This window comes from Pleurodeles waltl, chromosome 10, assembly GCF_031143425.1.
Source record: "Pleurodeles waltl isolate 20211129_DDA chromosome 10, aPleWal1.hap1.20221129, whole genome shotgun sequence".
In the NCBI taxonomy this organism is placed as follows: Eukaryota; Metazoa; Chordata; class Amphibia; order Caudata; family Salamandridae; genus Pleurodeles; species Pleurodeles waltl.
Window position 1 is genome coordinate 250,597,102 of NC_090449.1, and position 17,692 is coordinate 250,614,793.

At 43.3% G+C, this 17,692-nt stretch overlaps 1 protein-coding gene across 1 annotated transcript in view; it reads left to right on the plus strand.

Annotated features, from left to right (window-relative positions):
* Positions 1-17,692, plus strand: part of DNAAF8 (dynein axonemal assembly factor 8) — an 882,921-nt gene that overhangs the window by 403,821 nt on the left and 461,408 nt on the right. The window contains exon 13 of the mRNA XM_069210337.1: positions 15,172-15,288. Within this exon, the coding sequence (XP_069066438.1) occupies positions 15,172-15,288 (117 nt within the window). The remainder of the gene's footprint in view (positions 1-15,171; positions 15,289-17,692) is intronic.

The following is a 17,692-nucleotide window of genomic DNA, read 5'->3' on the forward strand; positions in this document are numbered from 1 at the left end:
TAAGATAATAGGTGTGATGGTGGCTGTGTGAGTGTATGATGGACGGAGTGTGGGCATATGATGATGGCAGAGTGAGCTTTTGATAGTGTTTGCATTATGATGACGTGTTTGTTGGGGTCTGATGGGTTTGTATGGGTGTCACCAAATGAAGATGGGTGTTTGGTCATTTGAATGGGTGCATGTGCATATAATGGTAGTTTCATGGACATATGCTCAGGTTACTATATATATATGATAGTGAATGTGTGGCTTTACGGTGTATCATATGAGGTTGATTGTGTGAATGAATGGTTTGATTTGATTTTTAGTGTGCAGTAACACCCTCCGGGCATACTGACATTTGTTTTCAGAACCTGCCATAACATATTTATATAGGAGATTTTTCTAGAGCTAAAGATATGTTTTCAGATAGTTATCAAAATCAAGATTAGATGCAGTTCTGAGTTCTAGTGGTAGAGAGGTGAGGTGTTTGTGGTAAGTACAAAAAGGCACATTGAGCCTTGGCAAAACATGGAATCACTGGACGATTGGCTTGTTGTTATCACATAACTCTTGTAGGAATGTAATGTTTGAAGTGGCTTTGCATATAATGAGCACAGGAAAGCAAGCGAGCAATGTTTTCATGATTTAAAACCAGAGCTTTAAAGAGGTACCTATTATTAATAGGAAGCTAGTGAAGAGATATTCAATCGACTGATGTGCATGATCTTTTGGTAAGCCCTAATATACATTGAGTAGCTGCATTTTGAATCCTGTGGCAAAATATGAGGAAAGCCGTAAGTAAACTGTTTCAGTAATCACAGCCAGAAATCACCAATGCCTGGACCATTGGCTTCCTGTTTTATTCTGAATGAAAGTGTAGATTTTTTCTTGAAGTCGGCAAAATAAAACATATGTACTGCACCTCACAATTGTGTGTGATACACTGGTTCTCATCACTTTTGTATGTGCTTAAGCTTTAATAAAACAATAAAAAAAAGTCAGCAAAATAAAAAAAAAGCATTGAATAGGTTAGTGATATGTGCTTGGAATCGAAGATTAATGTCAACTATAAACTGTAGATTTTTAGTGAGAGAGGGGATCCTAATTCATCTGGATACCAACTAGCAGACCAAGAGGAAGTGTTTTCAAATAGAATCACCTTTGTCATAGCTGTATTGAGACACAGAGAGTTTGCCCTCATGTAGGTCTTCCTAGTCCAAAGACAGCCTTTGATTCTGTTCCACTCATAGTTGTTAGTGCAGTCTAAGCACACTATTAGTTGTGATTCACCTGCATATGATTAAATATTGATGCCAAAGGAGCAAATTAGAGCAGCTGAAACTAAAACTGCTAAATAAATATTAAATATTAACTAGGGTCAGAATAACAGAATTAATGTCAAACCCTGAGAAACCCTATAGACAATTCTATGTGTGTGGCAAAACTCCCACTTTGAAAAACAAAAACCTTTTGAGAAGCTTAAAGGCTGGATGTCATGGCTGATGGTACATCCATCAAACTGTCCCTACATTGAGAGGAACCACAAATATGGAGTTTTCTGAATTGCACTTTCTTCCCTGCTCTGCCTTTATCCAGGGCTGCAGTGTTTTAGGGGAGGGTTGTGTTTTTTCAAACTCTCCATATATTCATCACCATTGGGAAAAATGGCAGTGGGTGGGGCTTGTTCTCTACACCACCCACCCTCCCTGGTTGCTTATTAAAGTGTGTACCTTAGAGGCCATGTGCCCACGACCATGCCCAAAGATGGCAGGGGAGGAGGTGTCTGATATAAGTTAATTCTTATGCAATTTCAGGAGAATTTTTCTACATTTTCTGTTTGTTAGGGAAGAAATGTGTAGTGGGATGTTCTTAGACCTTCCCTTGTGCAATGGTGTGGGCATTATGGGCCTTAAGCCCCTTGCCTTCATCGAGGGAAGGGATTCGTTTTTTTAGCACCTGCACCTTATCCATAAGTAAGGGGTAGTGTGTGCCCCCATTCTTCTGTCTTGCCCATGGTAAAAGGGGGGTGTATTTTAACCCCTCCCCTTACTTTGCTCAAGGGCTGGAGAAGTGTGTGCCCCATTGTCACAACCTTAGTCAGGTGGGCATGTTACTCCAGTATTGGAACTTTCATAGATTTACATGCTTGAATCATTCCCCGTTGTCGAGATGGGAGTCCCCGGTGTAATATAAAAGCCATGCTCAATTGCATATAAAGCTCAGAGGCACTAGGCCTCTTAATTTAGTAACATCTTGTTTTATAAAAAATACCAAACTTAAGAGACAGCCAGTCAGCTCTCACCACCTTCTAGAACCCTCCTGTGAGGAGCTGATTTCCCTCAGATTTTCCACCACATGTTGTGCTAAGGAGTCTCCTCTGAGCCCTGCTCAGTTTTTCTTTTTCTCTCAGTTATCCTTTCTGAGGGGATTTGGATATTTTTTCTCTTCAGAAATCATTCAAGGTGGTTCAACCTGACTACCATGTCAGAGACACCTAAAAAAGGGCTTTTTAGGGCCTGTGCTACCTGCATGAAGAAAAGGCTGCACGTTGATGATCAGCATAAGGACTGTATATATTGTCTCTATCCTAGCCATAAACCTAGAGACTGTAAGGTATGTAGAACCTTTTCTACCAAAACTCTTAAGGACAGAGAGGGTTATCTTCTCATCTGGCTACAAAAATTGAAATCCAGAGACAATCCTGTTTCTGATAAGGACAGTACCTCTTCTTCTGTTTCTGTGGTGAAAACACCTGTCAAACGACAATCTGAAGTTTCTTCAGAGGAAAGACCCAGAAAAGCGTTAAAAGAATCTGCTGAGGTATCCTCAAAAATTGGTAGCCCTTCAAGGATGAAGACTAAAGCTTCAGACTTAAAGTAAAAAAAGAAGCCTATTTCTGAGCCGTTGACACCATCCTTCAAAGGTAAAGCATACCTTCAAAAAAACAACTTCTGAACCGTCAACAGGATCATCGTCGACAATGGCGCAGTCGACGGCTCAAGACTTCCACCGTCACCACACTGTCTGTGTCTATGGCGAAATCTGGCTCTTCGTCAACGGTATGCTCATTCTCGTCGACGGCACGTCCTATATCTTCACCGTCGGCTTTGATACCGTCGACACTCTCATCGATGACCCCACCGGCGACGGCCACGTCGACGCTGTTTCCATTGTCAACGGCTTCGTCGACAGAGCAACAACCATCGACGGCATCGTCGACGACACCACAGCCGTCAACTACGTCTCTACCGTCGACGTTTCCACCATCGATGACAACCGATCTGCCAATGCTCTTGTCGATGATACTCCCGTCGAGGCCACCACCGTCTACGGCACATCTGTCATCGACGACGAAGACTGCAATGAAAGTACAGAGACCATGTTCCTTGCCTCTGTTTTCATCAGCGAACCAGAATGCACACAGGAGGGCGTGGAAGTATCACCTAACGCCCTCAGTCACGTCCCCTAGCAAAGTTTCCAGCCTTCTACCCTCGCATCTCTTAGATGATGACTCGGATGAGGAGGGTGTTTTTGGAGTAGCCAGCAGCTCTTCCCAGTTACGGGTTAAGTACCAAGAAAACTCAGATGATGATGCTTCATACTATACGCAAGGCTATTATGAGCAGCCGGGGCTAGTAGGTCTTCCCCCTGGGCTTGTTTCTGACTTACAAGCAATGTTGGCGGACTATCAGGAATGTTTTCCAGCTAAGTCTTTGTCGGTGCAACAGCCGATACTCCCGCCTCAGCCAACAACTCCTCACTTGCAGCAGCCGCATCATACACCTCAGCCAAGATCACAGCATTCTGATCTTTCCCCACCAAGGAATCAGGTCTCCTCCGATGAGGATGCAGAAGAAGGTGAGATACAGCCTGACAATGATGAGTGGGATGATTACATCATACCGGCACCTGCTTCTTCTACAGCACCCATGGTAGAGTCCCCACCTGAAGGTATAGGTGGCTTCCATATTCTGCTTGAGCGTGCCACCACGCGGTTTGATCTTCCAATGCCCGCAATTCAGCAGGATTGCTTCCTCTATGATTTTAAAGAGCCCCACAGGACGATGGTCAGAGCTATACCCATCATAGACCATGTTTGGAGCCAGGGCCTAAAAATTATGTAGAATCCGGCAACAGTCCCTGCAGTTCTGCTGAGACTGGATAAAAAATATAAACCCACGGAGGATGCTCTGGCTTGCCTCTTAGGACACTTGAAGCCGGACTCTGTGATATCGCAAACAGCCCAACGTCGCTCCAGGAACCCCTCTAGGCCATTAACATCACCGCCGGATAAAGAAGGGAGATGCATAGATAACATTGGCAAGCGTTTCTCCTCCATGTCCGCTATTGTAGTAAGGGCGGCCAATTCCCTTGCTCTACTTGGCCGATATGATCGACAGCTCTGGTCATACATATTCCAATCATTGGAGGAACTTTCAGATGCTTCCAAAACAGAAGCTAGGAAAGTACTCGTAGAGGGCCAGCGATCTTCAGCAGAGATCATCGATTGTGCACTGGATATAGCAGCAATGGGCTTCAGATTTCTTGCGGGTTCAGCTGTATTGAGTCATCAGGGTTGGCTCAAAGCCACCAACTTTCGTCCCGAAGTACAGACAAAAATTCTGGATCTTCCATATGACGGGGAAGCACTATTTGTCAAGCATGTCGACAACGCTCTTCAAGCCATCAAGTCTGAAATGGAGATGGCAAAATCCTTAGGCACTCTGCAATACAGGAAAGTGCCCTTTCGTGGTGCTAGGGGCAGAGGTCAGCCTTCCTTTCGTGGAGGATACCAGCAATATAGGTACCCATCGTATTCCTCCACATCCCAGCCTTCTAGGACACAATAGCAGCCGAGGCAACCGCCTCCCGCAGCCTATACCAGGCCCTACCACAAGAGCAAGTCGGGGGCGACAACCTAAAGAATCTGCATGTAGACAATGACTGTCTAACAACACTTCCTATACACTCTCCTCCTACAATTTATCACAGAATTCTAAAACATCATATCCAATGCTGGCAACAAATAACCAAAGACAAGTGGGTGCTGGAGGTAATAACCTTGCTGAAGAAAGGGGCTATAGAGTCTGTTCCGCATTCACAGACGGGAAAGGGTTTCTACTTTGGCTTCTTTCTCATCCGAAATATGTCTTGCCTAGGGAGGCCAATTCTGGACTTACGGGAGCTAAACAAGTACCTCAAGAAACAAACATTTTGGATGGTCACCCTACAAGACGTCCTCCAGCTCCTGAACAGAGCAGACTACATGGCCTATTTAGACCTTCAGGACGCGTACTTTCACACTTCCATTCATCTGCTCCACAGAAAGTACCTGAGGTTTGCGGTCAACGGCAAACACTTCTAGTTAAAGGTCCTTCCCTTTGGCCTACGTTCAACACCACGAATCTTCACCAAATGTCTAGTGCCAGTGACAGCCTACCTAAGGAGAAACAAACACTAGATTTTTCCCTACCTCGACGACTGGTTAGTAAAAGCTCTAGATATCCAGTCAGCAGAAAACACAGTCAAGGCGACTCTGCGCCTTTTCATGGAATTAGGCCTTACGCTCAAAAAAGAAAAATCGTTCCTACAGCCATCCACTCGATTAGACTTCCTAGGGGCTATCTTAGACACTCAAGGGGCCAAAGCCTATCCAGCGCCGGACAGCGAAGCAAGGTTAATACAACTGGCAAGGCGCTTCCAAAGAAAAAAGTGTCTTTTAGTTCGGCGGTACAAGTCCTTACTAGGCATGATGTCGTCATGTATAAGCCTCATTCCATTCTGCCGCCTGCGAATGCGTCCAATTCAGGAGGCGCTGGACAGGCAATGGATGCAAGCACGAGGATCCTTCGAGGATACCATCCTCATCACACCGCGCATGGTCCATTCTCTGGATTGGTGGATAAATCCCATTTCAAAAGGACTCCGCTTCTTGGCACGAGTTCCTCCAATGATTGTAACTATGGATGCATCGCTCACAGGATGGGGCGCATGCATGCAGGACCTTCAGGTGAGCAGCAAGTGGCCACCTTCTCACCATCTGTTCCACATAAATCTTCTCAAGCTGAGAGCGGTCTATTATGCCTTGCAAGCCTTCCTTCCAAGGATACGGGGGGTCAGCAGTTCTTGTCAGGACAGACCATACCACCACAATTCACGACTTAAACAAGCAGGAAGGAACACTGTCTCGCATACTCTCTCGAGAAGCGCAAACCATCTGGAAATGGTGCATTCACCACTCAATCCACATAACTGCGGAGCATGTCCCAGGCCTACAGAATACCATTGTGGATTCGCTAAGCATGTTGGCGACATCCTCCCACGAGTGGGAATTAGACCAGAGAACACTAGATCGAATCTTCGACCAGTGGGGAAAACCGAAGCTGGACCTATTTGCATCCACCCAGAACACCAAATGCCAACATTATGCAAGCTGGCATCACCAACAGGGATCATGGGGGTATGCATTTTCGATCGCATGGTCAGGGATCTACGTGTACGCTTTTCCTCCGATCTCTCTCCTCTCAAGGATGATCAGGAAGATGAAGTCGGAACCCTGCCAGCTGATCCTAATAGCTCCAGCGTGGCCACGTCAACCGTGGTACAAGGAGTTGCTTCTCCTGTCTGCCTGGCCACCCATCAGACTCAGACCAATTCTGGAGCTACTTACCATCAACCGGGGGCAAGTGAGGCACCCGGATCCCAAGTCTCTGAGTTTATGCGCATGGCTCTTGAATACAACAAATTTGGCCATCTAGATCTACCGACTGAGTGCAAAGAAGTGCTAGCTAATGCACATGCAACTAGCACCAACAAATCTTACCGCCTAAAATGGAAACGATTTTGTGTATGGTGTGAAACCCAAAATACGCACCCTCTCCTCTGCACCGAAGGCGGTGTTGCCATATTTCTTACAGCTGGTGCGTTCCGGACTGGCCCATTCCTCAATTAGAGTCCATTTAGCGGCCATCTCCAGATACAGAAAAATACCAGGCAGACCGTCCTTATGCTCTCTCAGATTAGTCAAGCAATTCCTGAAGGGTCTCTTCAGATCTTTTCCTCCAATAAAGCCTCCACCTCCGGCATGGCAACTCAACATCGTCCTTGGCCAGCTTATGAAGGAACCTTTTGAGCCGATCCACAGGGCAGACATCAGGCATCTCACTTGGAAGGTGGCTCTCCTTCTCACCCTTACTTCAGCGTGCAGTTAGTGAAATTCAAGCCTTCACTATACAGGAACCTTATTTGAAGTTCAAACAAGATAGAGTCATCCTGCGCACCAATCCCAAATTAATTCCTACAGTGCCTTCAGAATTCCATATCAACCAACCGGTGGTGCTCAAATCTTTCTTCCTGAACCCGCAAACTACTGCGGAAAGAACTCTCCACTCACTCGACCATAAAAGGTGCATAAAGTTCTATCTGGACAGAACAAAGTCATTCAGACAGTCTACTCAGTTATTTGTAGCGTTCAGTGCTGCTAGAAAGGGTCACTCTGTAACGAAACAGACTATATCCCGATGGATTAAAGACGCAATCATACTCTGCCATCAGAAAGCAGGAAGACCATTGCACACAAGTGTAAGGGCGCATTCTACCAGAGCTATAGCTGCACATTTTATCATTAACCTTACGGAGGTGCCCCTTAAAAAGCAACCACACAGAAGTACATGTGCTGTGCACACATGTGCATGTTAAAATATGCACCTTTCAGACATGCATGGAAGGAGAGATGCACTACTTTACCTCCTCTTCCTGCTTAAATTGCAGTCTCTGTGGACTAGAGCTTTTGTAAAGGACAAAGGAGGCAGCAGTGGAACGTTGAGACTTCCTCACTCCTGTTTCTTCCCCTCAACCCTCCTCCAACTGTCTTTGTTGCTCCCTCCCTCCTCCCACTCAGCTCCTCTTGTTGCTTCCCCCACCAATCTTCCTCTCGTCCTCTCACTGTTCATTGCAGCTTGCCAAGCATGGCTGCTAGGGAGCATTGCTTTAAAAAAACACTGTCAACACTGCGCACATCATATCTTTGTTTTCCCTATGCTGCTGTGCACCAAGTCTAAAAAACATAGACAAAGCAATAGATCTTGCATAGGCGAAACATAGTGACTTTGCCAATGCTTGTCTCTCTTTCTGCTGCCCATATGTTTATGTGTTTGTCATGTATATTTCGTGTTTACTTTGTGTTCATATATCTTTATTTTCTTTAAAAAAAAAATTAAAAGAAAGGCACGCTTGTCTAGTACAATGATATAAGGCCTGATTTAGAGGTTGATTAATGGAGTAAAGGCAGTCTGGATGGCAGAGGACGCTGTTTCTCCCTCCGTGCTTTTACTCTGCCTACCAAATTTGAGGTTCACTGCCTGTCCTGTGCTAAACTCTGTAGGCTTGTATAAACCTCCATCAGGAGATCCTTCTCCTACCTAGCATCCCGGACATGGAACACACTTCCCTTCATGCTCAGGCAGACCTCAGCATTGAAGCAGTTCAGGAAGGACCTCAAGACCTGGCTCTGCGACTCAGCAGCACACCTACATTCAGTGCCTTGAAACCCTATGGGTGATTAGCCATGCTTTACAATTGATTGATTCAGACAAAATAGTCAACAGTTTGGTGTGCATCTGTCATTGGTGATGAATGCTTGCACCAAACATATAAATGTAAAATGCCAATCTAAACAGCTTATTCAGATTCAACAAAAAGCAGCTAAAAGGTATTCTGGTAGTCGATATTCTGTGATACACCTGGGAGGAAAATTTGTCAGCTACGAAAATTCCTGCTAACAATTTTGTAAATTTGTCATAAATGAAGGAAAAAAATACAAAGCAACACAATGTTATCCTGTCTCCATTCTGAATTGAGTTAAATCAGATTCAGGGGTTTTAGTGGCTGTGCAACACAGATCCAGAAAGCGATCTAATTCAGCATGACCCCTCCTGTTAAAGATTATTGTAGATGGAACTGCTTGGGAAAGTGGATAAAAGCATTTGCAGCAGACTCAGTGAAGACTGAGAATGAAGCTTCCCAAGGAATTAAAAACTGTAAACTAGAGCTAATCTGAAAGAATCAGTATATTCTGATTGATACAACTATGAAGTCTTTCATTACTGGATTTAGGCACATTGGAAACACATTATTGATGCGAAGGTATGACTGAGGTCCAGTCTATGAGGAAGGATATGCTGCTTGAAAAGCAGAGCGTCTTCAGAAAGTCTCTACAGCCCAATAAAACTGACACACAGGCTGCAAGATCTTTATGCACAGTTTAAAAGCATTAACCTTTTTATAACTACAAGTGTTAAAATTAAAGGAGTTTCAAAATCAGTCATTCAATTTTCATAAAACAGAATGTATGATGTTATGAATTCTTGCACAACATATCCACAGGCTGTTTGCAACAAAGAGAACAGCCAAAAATACAAGGGAAAAGGCAAAGCAAAGGTCAATATTTGTGATTTAATGTAAGAAGAAATCAAGTCTGACTTTATTGTGTTCTGTACTTTCCACTTTGCAGTGCCAGTGGGAGATAGGATGCTTTATTTTCTAAAAAGAAATTGCCATGTTTTTTCTTTGACAAATGGGTGCTAGGTCACATTAGGCATAGACAAACTTTGGATCCCATGAAGATGCCACATATAAAACTGCTAAAGAAAGAGGAGCACAAGTACCTAAAGGAATGAAACATAGAGATCACCAAGCACCAAGTTGCAGAAAGAAGCTATAGAAGAAGCACCAACATCTCAAAAGGGTCACGGTTTATACTGAAGCTTCTGTATGATACTTGAATAATATGAGGATTGGCGTCCAGTTCTAAATCTGTGGTGCCTGGAAAAAAACATCAACATGTTTTCTGTATGGACACACTCAAGGAGTACTCCAGTTACTCAAAGAACAAAATGAGTTTGCCTCCCTGGATTTGGAGCGCATGTACTTTAATATTCTGATTCATACAGCCCTAGGAAAGTTCTGTGCTGTATAGTTGCAAGTTGTCTTTTACTGTTCAGGGTGCTAACATTTGTTCAAAAGTGTGTGCCAGTAATTTTTACAAAGTACAGGATAACTTTGCCTGGACAATTGCAACAATATTTGCAAAGGCCTCTCAAATGGTACAAGCAGACCTAGAACTTGCAATCATTGCCAAAATGTCTGTGCTCCAACCGTCCATAGATAATGTGTTCCTCTGAGCGAGAATTTTATCCAAAAAACTGAATGTATTTCCATAGTTGGAGAGGGGACACAAGCTAATGTGTCAAGTCTGACATATTCATTCAAGGGTAAGTACACTGCTTAATTTGTAATACAATAAGTGCCAGACCCAAACTTTTGATCAGAAGCACACAGTTAGTGCATTCGAATGTCAGAGATGCTAAATTCTAGGAATGCGTAGTCTTCATTCGACCGCAAGCCTCTTTGATCAACCACCAGACACTCAGTGCCCCTTTAGGTCACTCTTTCATCCACATTTCTTTGTTACTGATTTTCTCCTCCTCCTTTCACCCTTTGTGTTTTTCTCTCTCTTTGTCTGGGTCAAAGTCTAATGAGGAAAAAAATAAGTGGTGGCCCCCAAAAGTGAGTGCTGCTGGGTCCAACCTGCAACGAGGAGCTGAAATTGCCAACTGGTAAACATAGAAGTCTAAAAAATTAATTGCCTTGCTAGGAAGCATGCCATCTTGCATCCTGCTATTACCACATAGTCGTCTACTGATAAAAAACATTCATGTATACAACAGCAAATAAATGGCAATTTGGATGATGTCATCTTAATCAGACAATATAAAAAAGAGACCTTATTATAGTGGTTGGAGAACAAGGACATTTTGAAACTGAAAATTATATTATCAAGCACTTCTCAATTATTGCGATTGGGAGCACACTTGCAAAACATGCACGATTAGACTGTAGACAAAGGCGGAAACACCTTTGTACATCAACATGTTGGAACTCAGGGCAGTCTGTCTTGCTCTAAAAGCTTTCCTACTGTAGGTGAAGGATATGTAAGGAATGATATGGATAGACAATATGACGATGTATAATATTTGCAAGCAGGGTGAAATCTGATGTCTCCAATTATCCTGGAATGCAAAGAAACTATTGTTGTGGGTGATCAAAGTCAGTGTGGGAATCAGAAAAGTTTGTGAAGCTTGGTCCTGTAATTCATAACAACTTAGCAGATATTCTTAGCAGGCAGAAATCAAACAAACATGCATGAGAAATGGACTACATACAGGTGGTGCTAATATTCCAGTGTAGGGTAAAACATCAACAGGACGTCTGTGACAATTCAAAAAAGCCAACTGTCTGTTACTTACCAGTTGCTGGACTTACCCGGCCCTTCAAGGGAAAGATTTTGTAATGCTAAGGGTTGGAAGGTTTCTTTATGGTTTTCTACCAGTTCCTCTATTACCAAGAGCACTATACAAGATCAAGAAGTAATGTTGTAAAGTGATGCTTGTGGTTCCAGCATGTTCAAGGCAGGACTGTTTTTCAGAATTATGGGGAATGTTTGTGGAAACACCAATTCCATTCAAGCCAATTCTGTAGTTATTCACCAGGGACACTGGGCATGACCCACATGACAATCCACAATCTTTAGGATTGACACTTGGCTCCTCAAGACCTGAATTTGGTCATCTAAAAAAGATAATTTGCTTATGCTTGAAAGTGGAACTGATGTATAATATAGGTGCAGACAGAGAATTTGGATCCTTTCTTGGAGTTACCCATTCAGTTTTCACCATTGATTCAAAAATTAGAAAAATCAGACCTGAGGTTTGCTTCTAAAACTCTGTTAGAAGTGTCTCATAGAGCATTTATACACCACATGTTGTGGAAGACAGCTTTTCTGATAGCTGTCACATGGACAAAAAGAGTGGGTGAATTACAAGCACAAGCAAGTAAAGATCCACATTTATGGCTCTTTAAAGATGGAGTCCATTTTACCACTAATCCAAGGTTTATTCCAAAATCTCAGCGCTGTTTTATTTGCACTCAAGTGAATTTCATTTTTCCCTCAATCTAACACTCTCATGATGTTAAAATATGTTTGAAGTTCTATCAACAACAAGCAAAAGATGTCTATGAGGCGGATCAACCATTGGTGGCTTATAGCAAGTTGCATAAGGGTAAACCCTCAACTAAAACTTTGTCCAGAAGGGTCATCTTAGACATCACCTTAGCACATAATATGATGACAGGCCTCTCTGGCATTAGTAACACCTATTCCATGAGGTTTATGGCTGCCACAACTGCTCTCTTGCAGATGTATGACTCAATAAAATTTGCAGAAAGGCAGCATGGAGGGCAGTGCACACCTTTGCAGTGTTTTACTGCATGCAATGGGATAAGCGGTACTCTGGAACTTTTATATGCGTTGAACCTCATCCATCTACCACTGCTTTATTAGTAGTGTTTTTTTTTAATTAAGCATTTTCAAGGTATACAATACATAGGACAACAGATAAGCAATTGCCCGTAATCCGATTAACACTGCAGGTGCTGTAGCGATAGGTGCATACATAGTTTTGCAGTCAGAGAAGGATCAGATACATCATTGCCAGCTGGAGAGTTCATCATTGCCCCATAAAATCCGCCCGACCTATACTTCAGTCCCAAGAGAAATGCATTAAGGCCCTCATTACGACCCTGGCGGTGTAACACCGCCAGGGCCGCTGTAGGCGGGAGCACCGCCGACAGCCTGGCGGTGCCCCGCGGGGCATTCTGACCGCGGCGCTTTGGCCGCGGTCAGAAAGGGAAAACCGGCGGTCTCCCGTCGGTTTTCCACTGCCCCTTAGAATCCTCCAAGGCGGCGCAGCTCGCTGCGCCGCCGAGGGGATTCTGACAATCCCTACCGCCATCCTGTTCCTGGCGGCTCGCCCGCCAGGAACAGGATGGCGGTAGGGATTGTCGTGGGGCCCCTGGGGGCCCCCTGCAGTGCCCATGCCAATGGCATGGGCACTGCAGGGGCCCCCTTAAGAGGGCCCCTAAAAGTATTTCACTGTCTGCTTGGCAGAAAGTGAAATACGCGACGGGTGCAACTGCACCCGTCGCACCTTCCCACTCCGCCGGCTCGATTACGAGCCGGCATCCTCGTGGGAAGGTCGTTTTCCCCTGGGCTGGTGGGCGGCCTTTTGGCGGCCGCCCGCCAGCCCAGGGGAAAACTCAGAATACCCGCCGCGGTCTTTTGACCGCGGCGCGGTATTTTGGAGGGGGGAATTCTGGCGGGCGGCCTCCGCCGCCCGCCAGAATTGGAATGAGGGCCTAAGTCTGCTCCCGGCGTACCTCATCTCTCAAAGTTATCCGCACGTCTAAGTCTGAACCACACCAATTACATAGGTGTATGGTACATCTAGTGTAAGAATTTGAAATCAATATTTCTTAAGTTTCAATTGGCAGTGAGCCTTACAGTCAAGGTGCAGCAAAATTCCTACTTTGTCTTAGTGAATGGTGAATCTAGGATGGCATTCCACTTGTCCAGTAAGATGCTAGTGTTCACTGCAGCAGGAGATTGCACATCGTTATACAGGTGTGTCATAAGCCCCGTTGAGGTTGGGTCGGTTGAGTAATGTCGGTAGTACCTGCAAGCTAGGGGAAGCCTGCGGAAATAATGGGTAGTGCTCCTATAGGGCTGCCGGTATTCTCATATAGGTAAAGTGTAGGAGCGGGTAACAGCATCTCTGTGCTGTTAAGGCTGAGAAATGTACAAAATGGTTATCCGGGAAGACATCTCCTAATTTCTTAAGGCCAGCTTCTGAAGGAAGGGTCAGTGCCTTTGGCTCTTGTGTGACAAATAGAGTGGTATGATGTAGTGTTTGTTAAATTGAATTCAAGCATGTCAATTTATGAAAGAGCAAAAAACGTACTTACCCGGGTTCTTTAGATTTGGTATAGATTCACATGTAACCCATCCACCTACCCTTTCAATAGGCACTTCATTATGGATTACAACGGTATGAGGTTGAACGTCTGGCATTTGGAAGCCTTTGAGAGGGCTAAGCTCTGTGTCCGATCACATCATTGTGCAGAGTTGTAGCCATAATGTGAGTTTGGCTGTTTGCTTATGTTCTATGGCTGTTTACAATATTATTAGGTATCAGCATAAATTGCTATGTTGACAATGGCTACTGAGGATTGCCAGCCTGATGATGGGGAAAAATTCAAGCATGTGAATCTATGAAAGATACCAATATTGGATAACTGTACTTTCTGGTTTGTAATTTTGTCCTTACGCAGGGTGTCACTGCTTTTTTCCGGTTGAATTATACTGTATCCCAACATATGTTTTTTGCAGACCTACTGTGTCCTTCAGCACACTATGTGCCTGAACCCATGGATTCACAATATATGTAGTCACTCTAGTTGAAAGGTATTTGAATAGGGTCAACTTGGCTGCTTGGTATGTGGATGTACAGGCTCTCTTAGCCAGCATTATATCCATTTACATGGCTCCTCTGGAGACGAAGTGCAGATTCCCATATCTTTTTTTTCTGTGATTAGTTGTGTATTTTTCAATACTTAGGGGTAATGAATAGCTTGGAGTAAGGCACGGTTACCTTTCTGAAAGGCTTTCATAGTATTTGCTGCTTTTAACCTGGAACAAATAACAGTGATGTCTACAGTACTTTCAGTCAGCTTCTCTAATCTCCATTGGCATTCAAACACATTATTGCTTTACATGTGGAGAGTATTAGATATTTAAATTCTCTCTCCCTACATCAACATCGATGTTCAATCCGGATTACTCTTTTAAGTTCACCCACTCTTTCTCCTCTCTTCTCATTTCTGTTCTTTGTATCTTTCTCTTAGTTGTGTGTTTTTGTGTTCTACTTCCCTTCTCTATTTCCTTTTTGTAACTCTTCAATTTACATTTTTGTCCTTCTTTCATTGTTTTTGTCTCCCATAATCTCTGAGTGCTTTAATTGTTCTTGTCCTGCCTTCTCCTACCCGTGCACTCCTATTTTCTTATGGCAAATTGGAGGAGAAATCACCATATGAGATGCATACTTCGCGTTTTGGTATGGAAAATTACAAAGAGGTATGCAAGTAAGGAATCCTTTCACAATGGGTATGGAGCAGCTCATGCTTGAACTACTTTACAACAGCGCTGGTGTATCGCCCAGTGAAGTTAGACATATGCTCTTTGTAGGTGTGAGCTAATGGACACTAGCAGTAAATCTGTTCTATTGTGTATTTCAGGCCGTAGAGAAAGCCTTCTCTTCACCACGTGGTTTCTACTGGCAGACTATGGAGACCGATGAGAAGATATGCTCCACGGGCACTGACCATGGCATCGATGCAGACAGTGAAACAGAGGTCAGAATAGGCTGATAGCGATCATCCAAATACAAGATGATCATTGAAGATGTTGAGTTCTGCCACAAATCCAGGACAAAAAAATGCTTCCCCTTTAGAGGATTGTGGTGCTTGTTTACTACACAGGATATCCATGGGCAAGAGGTCCTTTCTAAACAATATTACTTTGTGATGACTTAGACCTCTGTCACGCCCTGTCATTTATGCACTGCTTTGATTGAGCCAGTTGTTGCAATACTGAACCTCTCTCTGATGATCCTCCAGAACACAGTACAACTTCGATATGGCACATGTACTCTGAAAACCTGTTCTTTCTTTAATGTGCCTGTCTCAATATTATTTGAAGGATGTTTTTGTAGGATTATTTTCACCAGTTTCAGATTACAGTCTTGGTGCAGAAGCTGTGTTCTATGGCACGTGTGACTGTAGATACACATGCCCCTGCACACTCCTGCCATCAATTGTTGGGTCTGGAGTGGTGCAAGTTGTTTTTCTTCAAAGAAGCATTTTGAATCACGGGATTGAGTGACTCCTCTTCTCGATGATAGTGTGCATGGGCATGGACTCCTTAGTTATATTCATCATCAAAAATACTTTATTCGATTGAATTCAACAATCATAAAAGCAAATGATACATATTCATAACATCAATCAGTAATTAAAAAAGATAAAAGAACACAGTGTGAATCAAACCATACCTAAAATGAAGACCATGTAACAGGTTACATTACAAAAAGTAAGATCGATTCTCATAAGAAGCATTGTAAAATCAATAGAGCAATATTCCATACAAAAGTTGTTATCTTTAGTAAAATGCATGTAAAAGTTAAAAAGCCTCACTGGATTGTCTGATAATGTGGTCTGACCTTAAACACTGCACATAGAAATAAAGCTAATCCATTGGAAATTATGATTGATGGTAGGGACAAGAGATAACTGAAGGCTGGGCGATATTGTTTAAAATGCATTTGTTTTAAAAATGGAACCACAAACACTTTCCTTAGATCTGAATAAAATTTACAAAAGAAAAGGATGTGCATTGTACTTTGATCAGATACTAAGTCACAAGGACATTTTTCCAATGCTAAAGTCCAGGCATTCATATGGGGAAAGCTGACGAGACGATGGAAGGTCTCTAATCTTAAGCGCGTAAGGACAAACCGATGCCTTGGATTCAATACGTTTCTCAAGTATGGTTCCATGCCATCTGTTTGTTGCAACATAATAATCCTCCTTACGCTAGATTTCTTTGCCTCAGTGGCCCATCTTAAGTCAGCCAAGTGAGTATTCTTTCCTGGAGATTGTTTCCATATTGGCCGGGGTAGAATATAACTCAGGATAGACCAACTCTATGAGAAAGTTCTTTATGTAATTTAACCATGGAATTTTCAACTAATAGATTAATGCCAATGCATCTTCTATAATGGCCCTGTTCAGCTTAGCTGAATCAGACGTCCATACTTTGTGCCATAATAGAATTGGTTGAATACGAATTAAGTCTAAAAGGTATGTTGCCCCCATTTCTATATGGCATGTCAGTATTGAGGTAGATTTTGGAACGCTTAAAATAGACTTTAGAAAATCATTTTTGACTAGCTGTAAGATGTTACAGTTCCTGTATCCCCAGAGTCCTGCCCCATACAGTGCAACAGAAACACATTTTACATTATACAACGTCATCATATCCTCAGGGGTCGCTCTACCAACCTTTTTAGAAAAGTTTTTTATAGCCATAATAGTTTTTGTAAATATCAATGTCCTCGATTTTATGGCTTGTGACCATATACCTTCATTATCAACCATAATGCCTAAGTATGAAAAGGTTCCAGGGTCATCTAATTTCGTGCCTTTTAACATGATCTGAGGTTTCTTTATAAAGTTACTACCACATGTCATCGAAAAGGTTTTAGAATGGTTAATTCTAAGGCCTAAAGCTTCCATATGCTTATCAAAAGTTGTTAATAGCTGCTGCAAGGCTACTGGGGTGCGGGCCATCAAAACGGCATTGTCCGCATACAGGAGTGCTGGGATCTTTCGAGAACCAACTTGTGGGAGATCACTGCAGGCGTCAGATAACACCCCCTCTAATTTGTTAATATATAAGGCAAACAGTAAGGGAGCTAATACACAACCTTGATGTACCCCCCGCTCAATAGGAAAAGCTGAGGTACAATCCCCATGAAGCCCATAAGCACCTTGGCTTAAGCTCCAGCGTATAGTTCCCTATTTCCAATAAGATAGGCCATAATTTGCTGTGAACCACGCAATCAAATGCTGAAGTCAGGTCGACAAACACTAGGTATAATGCTCCTGCCTTGGCCCTCGTATATATTGCCTTGGTTATATTGTTTTCTCTTTGCTGTCGGGTTTGGACGTGTGTGTCTTCGCTCCGTCTTTCGACTCG